At 41.3% G+C, this 19,819-nt stretch overlaps 1 protein-coding gene across 1 annotated transcript; it reads right to left on the bottom strand.

Annotated features, from left to right (window-relative positions):
- Positions 1–239: 239 nt before the first annotated feature.
- Positions 240–18,000, bottom strand: TXNRD3 (thioredoxin reductase 3). Its single transcript, XM_084214367.1, has 16 exons — positions 17,576–18,000; positions 12,031–12,091; positions 10,388–10,497; positions 9,998–10,111; positions 8,137–8,209; positions 7,162–7,281; positions 6,561–6,703; positions 5,069–5,184; positions 4,735–4,960; positions 4,425–4,517; positions 3,933–4,009; positions 3,230–3,386; positions 2,915–3,022; positions 1,915–2,010; positions 1,573–1,707; positions 240–1,444 (listed from the first exon to the last, which is right to left on the bottom strand). Exons 1-16 carry the CDS (start codon positions 17,753–17,755, stop codon positions 1,382–1,384), a joined length of 1,872 nt encoding a protein of 623 aa, XP_084070493.1. The 5' UTR covers positions 17,756–18,000; the 3' UTR covers positions 240–1,381.
- Positions 18,001–19,819: the final 1,819 nt, after the last annotated feature.

Raw genomic sequence — 19,819 nt, 5'->3', positions numbered from 1 at the left:
AAACTGATCTTTCAAGTTTGAATTCAACTAAATTCAATTCTGTATACCCAAAGAAAAGCACAATTGTTATCTTGAGCAAGGCCCCAGGGGAGACAACACAACTTGTTTCTCCATTTATAAGATTACAATATGCACAAATCCACAGGGGTTTTAGTCCTGTATGGGATACACAACAGAACTAAAGCCCAGCAAAATCTCAGGCAACATAAATCATGAGGTCAGACACCACAGAGTGTTGTATGCATTGTTTATTGAACTTCAAATTCCACAGTAGGTCACAGATTAAATAGTTAAAAACTGGCTACTATCATACAATGTTCAGAACAGTCTTTCAAAACAGCTCTTTGGACAAAACTAAGAGCCAGATTCAAGCACAACTCCCCCAGGGCAGAATGCTAGGGGGGGAAGAGAGTTTCAAAGTACTGACATCACACAACACTACAGAAAGCACAGCAGCTCATTGCCCTGGGCTGCCACATGAATCAGAGCAGCTCTGTACAACACCTTCTGCCTCCATGGGCAGGCACCTACTGTGTTAGTGGGAGAGAGTCTGCTTCTCCAGGACTTCAGCATTCCACATAACAGCACAGATATAATTCTGGGTTCTGTGAGATTTTAAATTACAGAGCTGAAACCAGATTTAAGCAAACCGACATGGCCTTTCACTTACACTCTTTAGCCTTCACACACAAGACACCTACAAATCAAATTTTCATTTTGAAGACATGATGTCACCTGAGATCAAAAAACTGAATGTGAACAACAGTGGTGTCTTCGGTTACTTACTCCACAGTTTTAGACTGGTAGGGATGGGAGACTAGTGCTTGAACTGCACTGCTCAACACTGCATCCTGTTTATGCCCTCTTGCCTCAACTGAACATGCATTTTGTTATACTTAATTGTATCAAAAAGATAAATCAGTCTACTGTAAACTGTTGGCAAGAATCACTCAATTATGTATTTGTCATCTATTTCAAGCATTTGTACAAGACACTGGTACTAGAAGCATTAGCTTTAATTTGTGCAATTTAAGAATTTCCTTCAGGAGGAGTTCAGTCATCTGACTAGACAGGAACCTCCCAGCCTCGCCTGGCATCATCAGTCGTAGCTCATCTCACAAGAAGATTTTGAGCAACAACGTCAAGAAAGCACCGCAGTGCAAATCCAAGCAAAGTCAGGATTCACAGTCTGAGATCTCCCTGCTGCATTACTGCTCCATGTGCAACACACTCGTGCTGAGGAAGCCTCTCCAAGGCACCACTCCCAGCTGCAGCACCCACAGTGGGACTGATGCATTGCTGCAAAGCAGTTGGATGTATTAGAGCTTCCACAGGACCGAGAGTGCGCAACATGGAAACAAGTAAAACAGCAGGCTTAACCTCAGCAGCCCTTCTGAGTGATGTCCTGGCCAGAAGATTTGGTAATATCCATTGTAGTGAACACCTGTAAGAGACCAAAACAAGAGCTTATTTACTGTTGCCTGCATCATCATCCACATAGCTACGGATCTCTTGGTAAAACTGCCTTCAAGAGCAGGTTTTAAATCAGGCTGTGCCTTCCCCCTCTCTTACCTCTGCACAAGTAGGATGGATTCCAATTGTTTCATCAAGTAATTCTTTGGTGAGACCGCATTTGATTGCGGCAGCAAAACCTTGGGTAACTTCACCAGCATTGGGTCCAAGAACATGCAGTCCTATCACACGATTCTTTAGAACAAATGAGAGAAAAATATGAGTCAGTACCAGGCAAAGTTTGACAAAAGCTCTAGTGTGTAACTCCCACTACACTAAAAATGTTATGCAAGCAGGTCAATAGCAGAGTCTTTAAGGAAAAAATTGACTACTTCAAATAAAGTAGTTCTGCAGTCCTTTCCACTTCAACAATACCCTCAGCATAACCATCCTGCTACTTACATTGTCCTGTTTATTGCAGATAACCTTTGCATAACAGGTATTGTTATCTCTGCCAGGCACTGTCCATTCAAGTGGCCAGAACAAAGTGTGATAAACCTGGGAAAAAAAAACAAGAAAAAGAGCATTAGAATTTCATTTACTCAGTCAGGCACAATTCTACTTTTTAGTACCTTTATAAATAGGTGGTTTGACATTTAACCCACTATATTCTTGTCTATAACAAACGAGACAAGAGTGATTTTTTTCCACTCTGCACAGAGTCCATACTCCAAAACTCAGCAGAGGAAGACTTGACTCAAACCATGTAGCTCAGATTTAAATACCTGATAAAAACAGCTACAATATACAGTAGTTGCAAATCAAGCTTTCAGAAAGAGAAGTACAAAATTAATATTCAGTTACTGTAAGTTTAAACCTACTATGCAAAACAGTAACAGCAGAAGCTCAATAATGTCAAGTGATTTTAAGAGATATAAAGAATTAAACACAAGGTATGCAAGCAGCTTCCTCATAACTCCTCAGAGATGTGCAGAAGCCAGAAATTGGGGAAGTTATAACTCCCCCATAATAAAATGGGGAAGTTATCCCCAATACTCCTATAGATGTATGTTAATGTCAGCAAAAAATAAATTCACAATTCAAGCACAGCAAACCAGCAGAAAATAGTTCATCCCAGGAGTTTGGGACACTTCACCAATAAAAGCCTTTATTTCACGACAACAAAAACCATTCCTACAGCTCTGCAACCCAAGTCTGGCCTCCTGAGGTCAAATGCTTCTCTCAGCCACCTGCAAGTGATCATGCACAATTCTTATGGCATTAAGTCCAGTCCTGGGTTTCTGCAAGCCCAGTACCTTGCTGGCCAGATGAAAACACAGCCACATCAGTTCTACCTGTCTAAACTTCTAATCTTGTTAACCTATGCCTTGAGACTAAAGCAGCAAGGTCCAAGAAAAACACCCTCAAGCTACAAGTTAATTGAACTCCTGGGTGTTCTTACCTCCAAGTTTTGTTGTCCATATTCATCTACGGCTTTTTCTTCAGGATACCCACAGCTGCCATACTCTAAAGGGGTAAACACTGTTGTTGGTACATTGATATAGTCACACTAAAAATAAAAATAAAAAAATCATATTTAGACTATGCAAGTTCTATGCACTACATAACAGAAAAAGTTATATAAGAACTTTTCTTCTTTTTTACAAAATACTAGCAGAGTTAACAGATAAGTGGATAAATTAACTCATGTTACTGCAGTTGAGGCAAAAAGCATCTTATTGAAAAAAAAGTTGAAGTTGTCTGCTTATAGCTTTACCTTTTTGGAACCACCTCCATACAGCCTTTGGGCCAGCAGTCTCCCTGCCTGAATGGCAACTGGAGTAAGTTCAAGCTTTCCCTCCAAGATATCCCCAATTGCATAAACATAAGGCACATTGGTTTGTTCTTCATCATTTACAGGGACTTTCCCATTCCTTTAAAACAAACAGAAGACCACAGAATTCAGCATCACAATTTTGCTCAGATCTCTGTAAAAAACAGGGGAGAAACTATTCTAACTACTGAGCTTATTTCATTAAATATCTTTGTCTTTTTTACTTCAACTGCAAACTCTTCAGAGCATCAATCACCTCCAACTCTGACACACTGCTGAAGTCTGTATTCAGTGGGCCAGTTCAGACATGAACAACAGTGCCTAGCTGATGGCAGTCAAGCTACTCAGACATCTTTGGACTCACAGTCTTTCACCTGATTATTATAGAGCTCTGTGCTTTCAGCACAATGACCAACTAGTACATATTCACTCAGAATAGTTATTTTACAATGTACATACTGAAGAAATTAAATTAATGAACAATTGTACTCAAATTCAGAACAACAAAAGTTTTCAAAGGTTCACATAATCATCATATATAAGAGTGGGAATAAAAAGACCACCAGCATCATGAGCTATTTTTACAGAGGTTTAAAAAAAAAAATTCGATGCCTTCAGTGGTTTTAGGGAGTTCAGTAATACTCACTTCTCATTGATTTTGACACCGATTGTCTGTAAGCCAATATTCCTGGTACACGCATCACGGCCAACAGCTAGCAAAACCTAAAAACCCCAAATTAAATGCAATACTTTATGCAAGAGAAGTATAACATAAGATTTCCTTTGGTTTTTCAGTGAAAAAACTGAAGCATATGAATAAAATGACTTCCAAATTTTTTTTGCCAAAATTTGAAAGAGCCACCAATAACTCTCTTCCAGGTACAACTTGTTTTAGAGAGGTAACAAACAGAAAAGCCAAAACAAAAACAGAAGCAACAACACTGTTTATATGAACTAAACTCCAGGCTGACAGGGTTCAACTAAAAACAAATAGTGAATTTCCACTTTTTTTTTTCTGCCAGTAAATTACATGAACAACTTTTTAAGGAGGAGTTCCCTCCAAGTTGTTCAAGAAGTAGTATTTCAACACTATTCATGTGCCTCAATAGCCATTTATTTCAAATCCAGACATGCTTACGGTGTTATATTCATCTTCAAGGGTTTCTGATCCTTCAGTAGACTTTGCAGTCACCTTCAGTCTTCCTGGCATTCCTTGCTCCAGCTGCTCAACCTGTGCAAATTTTTGTAAGCTTAGAACGACCTGAAGTAGCAGAGCTCACTTCCATTGTCATTCAAGCCTCGACCTACTAATCTATCATTAAGCAGTTAAAAAAGCTCAGTCTCATAAAACATTTATTTCTGCACAGAGCCAAAGCCTTCCCAGACAACACCTGGATTTTACATGTGCTGTTTAAAGTAATGATGTGTTAAGAGAAGAAAGCACTTGCCTGAACAGGCACAAACTTCCTGATGAACTTCACGCCGTGTGTTTCCATGTAGGCTCCGACCTTTTCTGCCATTTCTTGGTCAAAACCCCGCAGAAGAATGGAACGCACCATCACGGTGACATCCAGACCCAGGCCAGCCAGAAACCCTGCACACTCCAGAGCCACGTAGGAAGCACCCACAACCAGAGTCTTGCCAGGGCAGTAAGGCAGGGAGAAGAGGTCATCACTGAAAAGAGAAGTCTACGTAAGTTACAAGGTCCTTCCAACACAAGCTTGTTTGTCTTGGCAAACACTAGAGCAGACAAGTTCAGTCTTCCGTGCCTTTTCATCTCACCTTGTAATGCAGAATTCTTTATCTCCAGGGATACCCAGGTATCTTGGCCTTTCTCCCATAGCCAGCACAAAAGTCTCTGCTGTGTGATAGGTTACTTGTCCTTTTCTGTTAGTTGCCTGTTGATGAAGACACAGTTAAGACTGACATTTTCATATGCTTTAAGATAAAAATTATGTAATCCTTTCCTTAATTATTGTAGATATGTTTAAAAATTAAGAATAAGCAGTTTGAAACAAGAACAAATGCATTTAGAGATCACACAGGTCACTGAAGAACAACAGGTTTAAACAACTATCAGGCTTTTCTTCCATTAGAGCACTTAAAATAATTTACTCTTTGAATCCTGCCCATTTTAACTACTAAGTTAGATGGGATTACTCATAACAACTGGACTTCCGAGTTATAAAAAGCCACAACAAATTAAGACAACCCCTTTATCCTCACCATAAAAGGCCAATGCAATGAGAGGGACAACATAATATGAATTAGTCCTTCAGCTAACATAAAAAAAAAGTAATTAAAAAGAAAAAAAAGGTAACTAGTTATATGATTTCAGTTCAGAGGGCCTAAGACCCAACCTAGCATGAATTCTAACTAATTTGAGCTCTAGAGACCCTTGGTCTTTGGAAATTCCATCTTGCCAATGCATCTCTCCCAGAATCTTTGTTAGTTTTCTGTCACAGATGAAGGGAAACATTTTCCCCATCAAGTCAACAGGTAATTCAGGTTGGAAGGGATCTCAGGAGGTCATCTAGTCCAGCCTCCTGCTGGGAAGTCTCACTGTTCTACTTCATTTATTGATTAAGGACACTTAAGTGGCTTGGACACTTGAACAGGTGGTACACAAGGTAAATTGAATTTACTATTATCTTTCAGCACCGAGCTCTTGGTTTAAAACGCAAGTAGTTCAGCCTTGATATTGCACACAGACAATTACACCCACTGAATGCAACAGTTGCCTTCAATATGCACTTCTAGGTTAACCTTGCTTCAGTATGCTCACTTATAGCAAGATTGGCAGAACAAGCTTTGTCTTGCAAAACTGACACCTTAATTTGTATGCTGATACAGCACAAGGCTCTAGCAGAGCTCTTATGCAAGCACTTAATCTAAATTTAATTTCAATTGTTTTTATGCTTTAGTATGAGGATTTTCCAAGTTGCAAAATCATACAGATAGAGTTTCCTTTCTTTTCCCCTCCTTCTCACTCAGGCTGCTGAAATCAGTCATGAAGGTAGAAACTGAGACCACCTTCCTCTATTCTTACAAGACACAAATCCACATCACTCTTCCAGAACTAGGTTTGCAAACACTGTGGCAGGTACTAAAGTACAATAATTATTTTAATCAGTAACTTCACAAATGAGTTACTAACTTCAGTTGACCTAACTTGGCAATGTTAAGATGAAGCCTTTTTGGTGTTGAATTTTCTAAGACAGCTCTAGAGGAAGAGTTTTCCCTCTCAGCTAAATATTTTAAATGCGGAGTATACCTTGATTTTGTGTGGTTCCACGAATTCTCCATAAGAATTGAGGTATGTCACAGACTTCTCTCTCAAAGACACTCGATAGCCCCAGTTTAGAGAACCAATGTAGTTCTGAACTGCTTCTACCATGGTCTCCCAGTTGTGTTTAACTGAAACAAGACACTCATTTAATATTTAAGGAAATAAAAGTGCAATGTGCCCCTTAAGAAAAGATTAACTTATTCATTGTACATCATGCTAAGAAAACATCATTATCAGTAATGAAGATACATATTAAGGTCTTGTTCTACTACATTAATATTTATGTTACTTGTTACTATCTAAACTAAGCCCATTCTAGAAGTTCTGTTATTTATTTCAGTTAATACAGAGAACAAAACACAATTAACTTTCAACCCCAAAGATTTCTATGACTCAAGAACGAGGACACCTTCTGATTCACCTAAGAAAAGTGAACTCTGCTTCTAATATATGAAGTCCAACTACAAGAACACTCAAGAATACAAGACTCAAATACAAGAACACATCCTCAGAGATCAGCCTTTACACTCTTGAGTTCAGCATCTCATCTGTACAGTCTTGGTCTTCCCTCCATGTTCTTACCAACCTTGTTCTTCATACTGCCACCCAAACTTCCTTGAATCTTGGAGTGCCTGACCCAGAAGTGCTGCTTGATGCATCAGCTTCTTGGGAATGCAACCTACATTTACACACGTGCCACCAAGTCCTAAGATGGAAAGAATCACATTATTGCTTCCATGAATGGGATTTATGCTTTCCCTAGCACATACTTTGCATAATCACTCATGTCACTCAGGGAGGTTTGCTATAGTCACACCACTAACATGAAATTTCTCTTGCAAGGACATACAATACAATGAACACACTAAGCTTGTATTTGGTGTAAGACGTTATTAGGCTCACTGGCCCAAGACAGGGACAGCATGTCAAACATAGAGCCTGGTTACTTAACCCACAAGGCTTCAGATTTTAGTCAGGTTGTCAAGCAAGCAAGGCAAAAAGCCCAGAGTTTCTAAAATTTAGTATCATCTATTATGTGGTATTTAAATATGCCTGTGTTTGAAATACTATCTACAAGAGCACATTCATTCCTTGACTCAACAGAAGTTTCACCAAAGTTTCTTACTCATTTTCAGCTGCCAGTATCACTAATGAGGTCGGCCAGCAGCTGTCCTTAATTAGGAAAATGTGAGACATACATAGCCAAGGAGTCACTGTTCTAAAGCGAGCCTATCAGTTGCCTACAATATAGAACTGGATGAACTAAAAGGCAAAATATCTCCACAAACATCAGAATGTGAACATGCACGCACACTACCCACACATGGTTTGAAAGTGATCAAAGCTAGAAAAACTTTTGACAGAGAACAGAGATAGCAATGCCCAAAGCAGAAATAACCCTCCAGAAAAGCAGCAGGCATGCCAAGCAAATAACTCTTGCTATCCCAGAATTACAGGGATTTACCCTCAACTCCTAAGAACACAAATCTATAATATGTAACATCTCAGTATGTATCACTGGTACTCAAACATCATCAAATACAAGATTAAAAAAGCTTACCCCATGAGGTTCCAATGGGTGTTGGAACAACATAATCTAATACCATTACTTTCTTTCCCAAGGCAGCAGCTTCCTATAAAAGATGGAGAAGACCAGTCAGCACTACTGAACCAAGCAAGCCTGTCCACTCATTTATAGTCATGATACATTTAGTACTAGTAGAATGTTTCTTCACTACCTTCACCAGCTAGTCATTATTCATGGCTCTTCTGTCTTTTTCCCTAGACAAAAACGGAAATCCCTCAAGAACTGACTTCTTTCCAAACTTTGAATGGCTCCTTGCATGTTCAATGCTGCATCAAGATCATCCTATGCTGTCAAAAGCCATGATCTGAAAAAGGTATGAGACGGGCTCAGCAGCCTGTGATTCCCTTCTACCTAACCTAAAGAAATATTTATGCTGCTAGCTCTGCTTTCCTTTCAGAAGGACAGAACTGACTTGGCACGTTCATGCATGGAAAAGAAGGTGACACACTGGAGACATTCCAATGGAGCACCACCATGATATTCAAGGGGCTGGAGCACACCACCTATGAGAAGGCCAAGGGAATTGGACACATTCAACCTGGAGAACAACTGAATTTGGAGGGGACACCAGAGCAACTTTCCAGTACCTATGAGAAGTAGATTAAGATGACTGTGCCAGGCTCTTCACAGTGGCCAAGTATCAAAGGGACAAAAGACAATGGCTTTAAGTTGAAACAAGCAACTGAGACTGGATATAAGGAACTTTCACACCATGAGGACAACCAAATAGGTTTCCCAGAAAGGCTGTGCCATCTCCACCCCTCGCTTATTTTAAATTAATGAGTCCCTGACAATCCTGTGTGACTTTACAGTTGACCTTGTTTGGAGCAAGGAGCTTACATTAGATATTCTTCTCAAGTCCATTCCAACCTGAATAAGCCTATTCCTCTATCCAAGAAATTCCCAGGTACACATTGTTTGATTTTTCAAGCACTTAAATCAAATCTCTAGGTGCCTCAAATGTATTTAAGAACATCAACTGCAATCCTGCCTCAAACAAGGTTTAGCTGGCTATCTTATATTTTGTGAATACTACTCTGAACAATTTGGCAATTAGCACCAAGTTTACAACTGATGTCCCAGAAGGTACTGTGAGGAAAGATCTGAACATTCTGAAAAGACAATTGGCCAACTGAAGAATTCCACTGTCAGCTTCTTCTGCCTGCTTTGTATTTTCTAATGAAGGTTCCATGTTTAGCTGTAGAGTTCAGCTATTGTCAAGGCTGTCAAGAAGAGCCTCACCCTGCCCAAGACAAACTGACAGTTTAGCACCTGGCTGAGAGATGGGAGTGCGTGTCCAAATCCCGTGGGTAGCAGAGAAAACTGAATCTGGACGTTAGGTTCTGAGGCACTCTGAACAACAGCTAATTGTGTAAGAGCTACACAATCTCAGCTTCCCTTTCTGAAAAAGCACCTAAAAAGGGAACTAAAGAGTGAAGCAGCTCCTTGAAGGGAACTGCTAGAAGCACTAATTTTAGATGACTGGTGATACTGAATCCTAAACTGTCAAAAGGCTTCAACAGCAGCCCTTAAGTTTTCTAGATTACTGTTTGGAAGCACCTGTAGAAGAAATAGTTAAAAAACATTTGGTTCCACCCTCAGCCAGAAAACTAAAATCTATTATCAGGATCAAGAGCTGAATAGACATTGGCTAGAAATTGGTCCCTTTATCCCCTGAGTAAGGCTGAACCACTATTACTTCATTAATTAACAAGTTGAACGGTAATACTCATCAAAATATAGACTTTTTTATACCAAGATAATTAATAGAGAGATTAACTTCTGAATAAGTTTTACATACCACCTGTTCCTTAATGTCATTTTCACATCCTACCTTAGAACATGCAAGTCCACCTGAGCCACCACCAATAATAATGAGATCATATTCATAGGGCTCTGTAATGCGGTCATCCCCAAGGAGTTTCTGCAGTGATCCATCCTTATAAGCCTGGGAGAGAAAAAAAAATAAATAATCAAATTAGCACACATGTTTCTCAGCAAACAACTGATAACATTGCCTCCTCTGACTGACGCCACCCAGTCTGCTGTGTCACACAACATTTAAGTACGACCAAACAGCAAATTCACTCAGTCTTGTCTACTTCCATTTAACCTTCCAATACAAGTCCCATTACCTTAAGAAAAAGCTTCTAGATAAAATTTGCTTAACTGCTGACTTCTTCACCCATGACATACCAAGTTAGGATTTTTAAAGCCAGGTTACCTGATATGTTGCATCACAGCCACCAATGTGAGTTCCATTCACAAATACATTAGGCACTGTCCTCTGGTTGGTCAGCTCTGCCAATACTTGCTGAATACTGTCTCCATTCTCTAAGAATAAAAGAAATGAGTACATTATAAACAGATTTCAGGAAGAGAGATTCTAGAACAACCTGAAGTATTAAAGGTTTGGACTGTAATACATTGTAGGCCTGCAAAGACAATTATAAACATTCAATTTGCAGGTTTCCTGGACATAAGCAAGTCTTCGGAAACTATTTCTCAAAGGAAGAGGCCTAAATACAGAAATTAAATTGATATTTCAAGCCACAATTCTACAGAATGAAGTAATGCTGAAGTAGTAAGAGTTTAGCTCTTCTATTTCAAGGATTTTTATCTCTTACAGTGTCACATTTGTTGCTACACACTACAGCGTTCACTACACAAAAATTTTTTCCAGCTCTCACAAGATCACACAGACACCTTTTCTTTCATGAGAACTGTCTTATTTTGGAGTATGCTCTGTGCACAGGAACATAATTTTGCCCAGCAGCTTTGTACTATGAGACAATGGGTAAGGGAAGTATGAACATGCTTTTCTACTTACCCTAAAGCTACCTTTCTCCTTTTCCTACCCACCACACTGTCAGAAACTTTCTACTTTTAAAATTATCATTGCTTGACCTCACCTGCCATCTGAATCATCAGCACCTACACACAGGCTCAATTTGGATCTCTGAACAGTAAATGTGGGAATGGGAATTTACAGTAATCACTTTGACTAAAATCTTTTTATTCCAGGATTGTATCTACTAAGTATCAGTAATCAGAGCAACTGCAAGGGAAATATATTATTAATTAGAAGTAATTCCAGGAAAAAAAAGGCTGTACATTGTACTTTACATATCTTAGGCTATAATTAATTCACAGTATGACGATTTGAATAAGAAGCAAAAGTAACTAAGAAGAGATGAATAAATAGCTATATTTCTCTCAAACATTGCTTAGGCAAAAATAAAAACTTCAAAAAGCCATTAGAACTTTAAAAAAACATTGGAAATTTAAGTTTTGTACAGAAAAAAAAAAAAAGACACTCAACAGTTTACCAAAAGTGCTTTTAAGAGTTTAGTAAGACCAATAAAGGAAACTATTTGTCGTATACAGATAAGGCACTGCACATGCCCTAAAACTAAAGCAGCTTGGGCTTTAAGGAGAAAAACAACTTGAAACTTGGCAGCAGCCAAGGTACTGGAATTTACCCTTCCTTCCAGTGACTCAGCACTTTTCCCAAAGAAGGTCACCAATATACCAAGTCAAACATTAACAATTCATCTGAAGCCACAAGAGAACCAGGAGTAGGAAAAAAATTACAGACTTATTCCCCAGAAGCCATAGCGCCTTGGACAGAAATCAGATCTCACATTCTCTATCATCTGATGGTTTTTACAGTGAAAGCCTTCAGTTGTATTAAAAACACATCCTGTACAAAAACCACATTGAAGCCTAATTGCCTTTATCTCTGCATATATTACAATGTATTTTATTTGTTTCACATGTCCCCCAGTTAGTTCAAGACAGCTTAAGGAATCAGTCATTTTTAGTTACATGAAGCAGCAGCATGTGATACATTTTTCTCCTACTCACCAGTTACATCCAGTTCCAGAGCATAATAGTCCACACGCAGGGAGCGGAAGAGTTCCTTCACCTGCAACAGGAACAGACACCATGGCAGTGCAAAGGTTTGTCAGCTCAGGGTACAACTTCCCTGTTGGACACACTCACGAGACCTCTAAGTCTCCTCTGTGCTCTGAGGCACAGGCTCCACACTTTGGCGGTTTGGTTCTATGTTTTGTGTGTCCCTCACTTAAAGCCAGAGCATTTAGCCTTCCAATACAAGTCCCATTACCTTAAAAAGCTTCTAGATACAATTTGCTTAGCTGCTGACTTCTCCACCTGTGACATACCAAAAGCCATGGAACTGACTGCCATTTAAAAAAAAAAAAAAAAAGAGGAGAGAAAACAGCAGCAAGATTCCTTGGTAATACTAAGGGGAAAAAAAAGAAAAAAAAAAGAAAGGAGAAAAGGGAGTAGAGGAAAAGAAGCAAAACAAAACGCTATCAAGGAAATTTTAAAAAAAAGCTGCAGAAGGAAGGAATATGTTCCAAATACTCAGCACTGAGTACTCAGCACTCAGCTGGGTGGTTTTTTAACCTCAGTTCTGGATGGACAAAGTGTATCATTACCTGATTCAAATCAGGCAACCTTTTACAAAATGAGATTTCTACAGTAACATTTTTTTGTGAAGGTGGCATGTGAAAACAGCTCTAGCAAAAATCACTGAATGTCTGTGGGATGGACCCACTTGCCAGCAAGAAGTCTGAACATTTTAAAATCAGCTTTCTGATGAACCTCAAATTTATTGACAGAGCTTCATCAAGAGTATGTTGAGTCCCATCTAGTAAGTTTAAAGATGTCTATGAGGAATAAAATGTTTTTAATATTGCTGAGAGTCACACTGTTACTATAGTGAATACTGAGTATTCCAGTGTTTTCTGATACAGTTTCAGCTTTATGCAGACAAACAAGAAGATTTTCTGCAGCGAAACGAGAAGTATTCTGTACCAACTACAAATTAAGTATCTTAGCATATCATATATCAAAGATAACATTAAAAAAAAAAAAAAAAAGCTTTGCCTCTGATTATATTGGTTCTACAGTTTTAGAATAGTGGAAGTACTAAGGGACCTTTTCAGGCCACCTGCATGAACTCCCCGCTCAAAGCAGAGCCAAATGTGAAGGCTGATGACATTGCTCAAACACTGTCCTCTCACTTGGAACATCCACAAGGACAGAGACACCAGAATTTCCCTGGGCTGGCTCAATGTTTGACCGTCCTCACAGTAAAGAGCTTCCATTTCATCCCACTGGAGTGTCTGCCATTGCAACTTGTATTTGTTGGTTCTTCTCCTTTCACTCTGCAACTTGAATGACACTCTGGTTGTCTTCCCACTTGTCAGCTGAAGGCAGCAACTAAAACTCCCAGTCAGCCTTACCAAGGTTCAACAAACTGAGCTCCTCCTTCACACATTCAGTGTGTGTGATGCTCCAGTCCTCTAACCATCGACATGATCCTTGAAATTTTTTGTCCTAAGCTCACCGTTACCTTCAGGCTTGCTTCCTGGAAAGATTACAGCTACAGGCAGAATGAAAGCAAAACAGCAGTGGAAGCACTCCAGACCTCCTGCTCTGCATCTGCTGTTACAAATCCCAAAGTAAATGCCATGCAAGATCCAAAAAGCAAAGCTTAAAGTGATTGCTGCTAGGAAGCGTTAAGAATGGAGAGGCAAATCAGAAAATTAGCTGCTTGGCTGCTGGTTTAGTTTGCAGCAAAGCAGGAGAATAACAGGCAAGTTGTTCATTAGTTTTTGTTTTCTTTTTAAAAAACTCTGCCAAAACATTGCAACAGCAGCTGGCAGGAGGGAGGACAAAACATTACTAAACCAAGAAAGATTACGCTCAAGAAAGGACAGATTTAAGGCATTTAGACCACCTTTATCCTCTACTGAAAGTACTCAGTAGAGAGGAAAATAAATCAGACAAATGCCAGCATCCTAATTAGAGGTAACTATTGCACTTTACACTTATGAACAAATCACACTTGTGTTGTGCTAATGAAACTGAAGGAAGGATCATAGCAAGCACATGAGCAGTTACAAAATCTTCAATGCAGGCAAGAGATAATAGATGACTTTGGTTTGGAGAAGGAAATGATTAGGAGGAGTAGAAAGATAACACACAAATCATGAGTAATATCAAGATAAGCTGAACAGGAAATGATTTCTCAGAAATACTCACTGGAGCACTCAGCAATAACTGCATTTACCAGAAAACAACTTTGAAATGAAAAGGAAGTAAATCTCCCTAGGGAACACAAACAGAAAACTCACTGCTATCTGGCATTGTAAAAGCGAAAATTAAAATGAGATCAAAGGAGCTATTAGACCAACTAATGAAAAAGAAAATCCACTGAAAACTTTGAACCCAATAAAACTAATACCAACTCAGGTCAAGAAATTCCTGTGTCACCCCCCACTGGAAACTTCAGCAGTGTACTGCGAGATGTTCTTACAGCCCAAAGACAAAACTATCATTTCTCTAAATGTCTGGGATGGGATACAAGGCTGCAGGGTCACTGATACAACCATTTACTTCCCTTTTCACCAATGCAATGGCCTCAGTTACCTACTAAACCCATTCAGTTTTCACAAAAAGTGATGGACTAAAAACACTTCCAAGTATTATTAAACAATAGATAACTCCACTGAAACCTAGAAATTAGTCTAACTTTAGGAAATGCTTCCCAGAGATGCTTTCTGTCACTAGGGAAGCTAAGCAGGTTTGAGATAAGCTTCATATCATAAAATAATAATGCTATGTCCTAGATCTCCATTTTCAAGTATCAGCTAACACTCCATAATAGCTACAGCTGAATTGGCCAGAACCCCCTGAGGACAGAGTATGTAATCTGTAAAAGCATAAAATATAACTAAAATAACCAGTAACTTTATGCAATCACAGCTGTTGCTCTTAAGGTATCAACATATCACAGTGTTCAGCCTTGCCATTTTTTCATGCTAAAAAACCTGTTTTCTTTATGCATGTCTATCTTACTTATAATCTTTTCTGGATGCTAAGAAATTGAAGAAACAGCCAAGTTAAATTATAACAAGGAAGTAATTCTACCACCACCCCCTCTCCACCACTGCCCTGTTAAAGCAGTTGAACAACAAATTGCATTTGCAGAGGAACAACTGCACAATTGCCAAGTCATGCTATTAGCTAATCTGAATACAATCACCTACCTAATTCACTTAGGGAATTCATTTGCAGTTGTGTTTCTAAAGAAAAGTGCCATTTCAATTTTCTTCTAGCATGGCTACCTCCACTTGAAATAGAGAATTCTTTCCACCACCAAATTAGGGACTTTCAGACCATGAGCACTAAACAACTTTTTCTATTAATCCTACCAAAAGCACACTGCTAGCAACCATCCTCAGTAAAAGATAATACAATGCACACTATTCATATCTGTCTAAGAACTAAGAGCTATGTGATTACAGTCTAAGTACCCAAGCTGTAACTACACTTCCAAATTATATTCACTTCATTAATTCTATAGACTTTATCAGCTAACAAGAACCCTGCATTAGCCATTGTTTTCCCATTCCTTTCACTAGCTTCTAAGTCTTAGGTAAGAGGGATTGTTAATACCCTTAGTGTTACAGATATTCCACTGTTTTATCACTTGATGTCTCATGTGAGGCTTCCTTCTTCCATAAACTTTCTTTAATTCTCTGTCTGCAATCTATACCCCTTCTCACATTTTCTTTGTTATATTACCTTTCTGTTCCAAGCAGGAAAATAAGCTAAGGAAATCTGCCTAGCAGGGCAGTCACCTCTTCTTCCCCCAGCTGTATTTACGACCTGTTTCTTCACAAAAATTCACACAGCATTTTTCAACTCCCTCTCCTAGAAAGGGCCATGACAGAGGGTCCTCCTACTCCCTGTGCTCATTCTCTCTTCCCCTTTGCAGACAGTAAGACTAATATTCCTAATATTCCTCATATCTGATTGCTTCAGGGAAGCAAGCAATCTGCCTAATGGAAAAGCTATGAACAAATGCAGGAAAGAACAATCTGGAATTTAATTACTGGACTACAATCAAGTCTTTTGTCCCCTTCTTGTCTTAGTCTAGAGCCTCTGCAACACCACAAAGAGATGAAGGAAAAAGACACAAGGTTTAAAAAGTTACAGTGCCATCATGTGACCTCAAACACACTGAACTGAGTGCCATGAGCATCAGCATTTACAATCACAAGCAATAAAAGCACACAGGGCAATATTGAACGCCAAGACTAGGCATTTCTCAATGGGCAACTCCAAAGTCCTCAAGAAATTATTTTTCCTCAGCAGAAGATAACACTTTTGTCAACTGGACTAGACCAGAGCAAGACTCCAACTCATCATTTACCAAAACTTCGAGTAAGTTATTAAGAAGGATTTGAGCTATGTACTCTGATTTACTATCTGCCAAAAAGTTTTTAGACAGAAGGCACTGGTTTGGTTGATCCTCCCAAACACAGAAGTTTTCTTTCCCAAAACCTCAATGAAGTTGCAAGCAAGATAGGATATTTTCAGTTAAGTTTTCTGCAAGGGGATCATAATATCTCTTCCCTTCCCAGAACTAAATCTAACCCAGAAACGGGAGTGAGGCTTCTGAGTATGTTCCTGGTTATCAGTTCTATTGAGGAACAACAGGTCTTGATCCAACAGTTCCACTTATGTTCTTACACAATGTTCTTACATATCAAATATGGTAGTGTGAGGTTTCAATAAAATTTCATAACACACCTTTTGTAACTGTCCAAGAAACCCAGGGCCTACAAACCCTCAGGTCCTGTGTGGACTATGACCAGTGTGTAAGTATCATAAAACTCTAATGAAGGCCTTGAGTTTTTTAATGAGTTTGGCTTATTAGCTATAGTCAATGTGTGTATATTGGTGTACAATTAGGGCTAAAAACATATTTTTCTTTAAACATCACAATTAACCAACAGTGCTTTTCTCTTCTTTTAAACACACGCTGCGACCAGAATTTAGAACTTACGCACCTGCTACAGAGTCAACCTTCCTTAAATTTATAAAGGGCAGAAAACTTAGCTCATCCCTCTCGTGGACAGCAGCTTTGTCCAAACTGAACACCAATGTGGTACCCAAATTTCCAGCGAGAAAGGAACACAGCCAGCACCCTGATTTGAGCGGCTGTAGAGCTGAGGAACAAGCACACTGTGCAGAACTCGCCACACATCCATCTCCCACCGTGGCAAAGCGAAAGAACTACCACGAACGCCACGGATCCTCGCCTGGTTTCGAGTAGCAAGTGGTTTTCCAAGGCTGGCACGTGGTGCTGGAGCGGGACGGACACAGCGCCACTTCTGCACGCTCCAAAGCCCGCAGGTGCCGCCGCGGGCAGCAACCGCCGCAAGCCCACACCGCCCTCCCTCAGCCCCGCTCCCCTGCGCCCTGCCCGGGCCGAGCGGGCGCCCTCGGGGCAAGGTCTGCCCATGCACGCCTCGAGGGGAAGGGCCCGCGGGGCACCGCGCCGGGCGGGCTCTCACCGCCGCCTCACCTTGTTGCAGTAGGGGCAGTAGGTCTTGCTGAAGATCATGACGCGGTGGGAGGTGATGAGGTTCCGCACGCGGACCTTCAGCCCGTCCCAGTCCGGCAGCCGGGTCTGTACCGGCGGCGGCGGCGGCGGCGCCATGACGGCACGGTCGCCTTCCCCGCCGCCGTGCCGACCCTCGGCCATGCCCGCCCCTTCCGCAGCGGTCAGAATGACGAGCCGGGCCGACCTATTCGGAGGGAGCGAGGAGGGGACAACATGCCAAGGAGGGCCCTCCCCCCTGCATTTCAGCCGCAAGCACGATGAATCGCTGTAAAATTATAAAACGCCTCTTATACCAGAGGCGAAAGTGTCACTATCTGCCTAAAGGCTATGCAGAGAAGGATAAACTTGCGTTGTTTAAGCCTCTCTCCCCTCTGCGAGGGGGCGAAAAGTGAGCCTACAGGAGGCCGGCGAGAGCGCGCATGAGCGGCTGGCGGGCGGGTGGTGCCGGGCGGGGCGCGGGGCGGGTGGAGCCGCCTCAGCGCCCGCCCGGCCGAGGCTGGGAGGGCGGATCGTGCCGGGCAGGGCGGGCGGAGCCGGGGGCGGTGTGGGGGTTGTCCCTTGCCCCCTCGCGGACGTCCCGGCCTGGAGCGGTCGGCCTAAGGCCCGGGTTCGACCTGCCTCGGTGCCCGTTAAGTTAGCGCGAAGTATGGGGGAGAAGCTGCTTCCCCCGTGTGCCTCCACCTGCTGCCCCTTGGATCTCCTGCACAGGGAGCAGAACGGGTACAAGTGGAGCGTCTCCGATAATAAAATGGATTGTTAGCCAAGAAAGCAGAAAAAGTTTCATTTTGTTACACATTGCGGGTCTAAAGGAAGGGCATGTTGAAGCATCTGGTATTGCTTATTGCATACATGTGCGATGAGATGGGACTACTCCATTCGCACGAAGCCTGGTAATTGGGAACCCGCAGGGCTGGCGGGTGGCAGGGCCGCTGTCGAGGCCCGGCAAGAGCCCGTGTGGGGCAGGGCCAGGGGGACGGAGCCCTGCCTGGGCTCGGGGCAGTGCGGGCGGCGAGCCAAGGCGCCGAGAGCTCGGGCATCTCCCGAATGTGCGCCCGTGGCAGCGGCAGCTTCTGTGGGCCGTCCTAGGGCGCTGTCCTGCTTTAACGTCCGAGAACTTCGCTAAACCAAACCCTGTGAGCTTCTGAGTGACAGGTGTTATTTTCTGTAGGTGAGGAAAGCACGGAGTGATTTCATAAGATTCAACAAGGAGTTTTTAACAACGTAGGTAATGGAAGTCCATTTCTCCTCCCACACCTGCCACAGACCAGTCCTACTGCTATTTACTAATGCTAAAAATAGCCACATATAATAGCTGTAATGCCACCAGTGATGAAAATGGGCCTGGTGGGAGACAGCTGAATTAACTTGCTTAATTCCTTTTTGAATCACATGTACCTGTGATGTTCACTGCCCAGTGAGCTTGAAAAAAATGTATATTGCATTTATTTGAATGTTGGCAATGAAGGAGTTCTAGACTAAGACTTTATACACTCCCCACAGAGAAAAACAAATCTAAGTTTTGCAGCCTTTTATTTCAGTATCAGCGTATAGGAAAGTGGATACAGTACCTGCAGCTACTGAGGTTTGGCATAACATGTATGGGCCAGAACTACCCACTGTACTATGTTCATAGTCCAAATAAAACTGCTTGTTTAGTTCCTAACTTTGGCTAATTGTTCTCTCTCCTTCTCAGACTCCTTTTACCTTGTGAGAAACAGTGCTGCCTTTACTATTATTACAGGAATTAATACCCTAAACTCAAAGGTTTATGCCACTGTCTGAAGGCTGGTAGGTTTTCATATTAAACTTGGTCTGTTTCCTTCAATATACACATCCATCAGCTCTAGAAAGGTCTGAGAAAGGAATAAATATCCAAAAGATCTTTTCTGTTGGCATGCTCAACACTGATGGCAGTGTGCCAAGTCCCATGAGGAATAAATGTCCACAGCAAATTAAGTCACTTGAGGGTTTATTTTCTGCTCTGTGCACTCTGCTGTTGGTTGTTATTACCACTGTTGCCTTGGAGCAAGAATGGGGTAATGGTTTTAAACGAAAGGAGGGTAGATTCAGGTTAGATACAAGGAAGAATTTATTTACAATGAGGGTGGATAAACCTTGGACCAGGTTGCCCAGAGGAGTGGTAGATGCCCCATCCCTGAAGACATTCCAGTCCAGGTTGGATGGATCTCTGATCAACCTGACCTG

This window comes from Fringilla coelebs (genome assembly GCF_963513975.1).
Source record: "Fringilla coelebs genome assembly, chromosome: 13".
In the NCBI taxonomy this organism is placed as follows: Eukaryota; Metazoa; Chordata; class Aves; order Passeriformes; family Fringillidae; genus Fringilla; species Fringilla coelebs.
The sequence above is the reverse complement of the archived record's forward strand: the minus strand, read 5'-3'. Positions and strand labels throughout refer to the sequence as shown.

Bases quoted from the DNA above. Each gene is read 5' to 3' on its own strand.
- TXNRD3 (XM_084214367.1), bottom strand. From the start codon at position 17,755: ATGGCCGAGGGTCGGCACGGCGGCGGGGAAGGCGACCGTGCCGTCATG. The intron at 10,498-12,030 runs GTGAGTAGGAGA...TTTTATTCTTAG, and splicing joins TCTGGAACTGGATGTAACTG to AGAATGGAGACAGTATTCAG. The intron at 10,112-10,387 runs GTAACCTGGCTT...TTTCTCTCCCAG, and splicing joins GCTGTGATGCAACATATCAG to GCTTATAAGGATGGATCACT.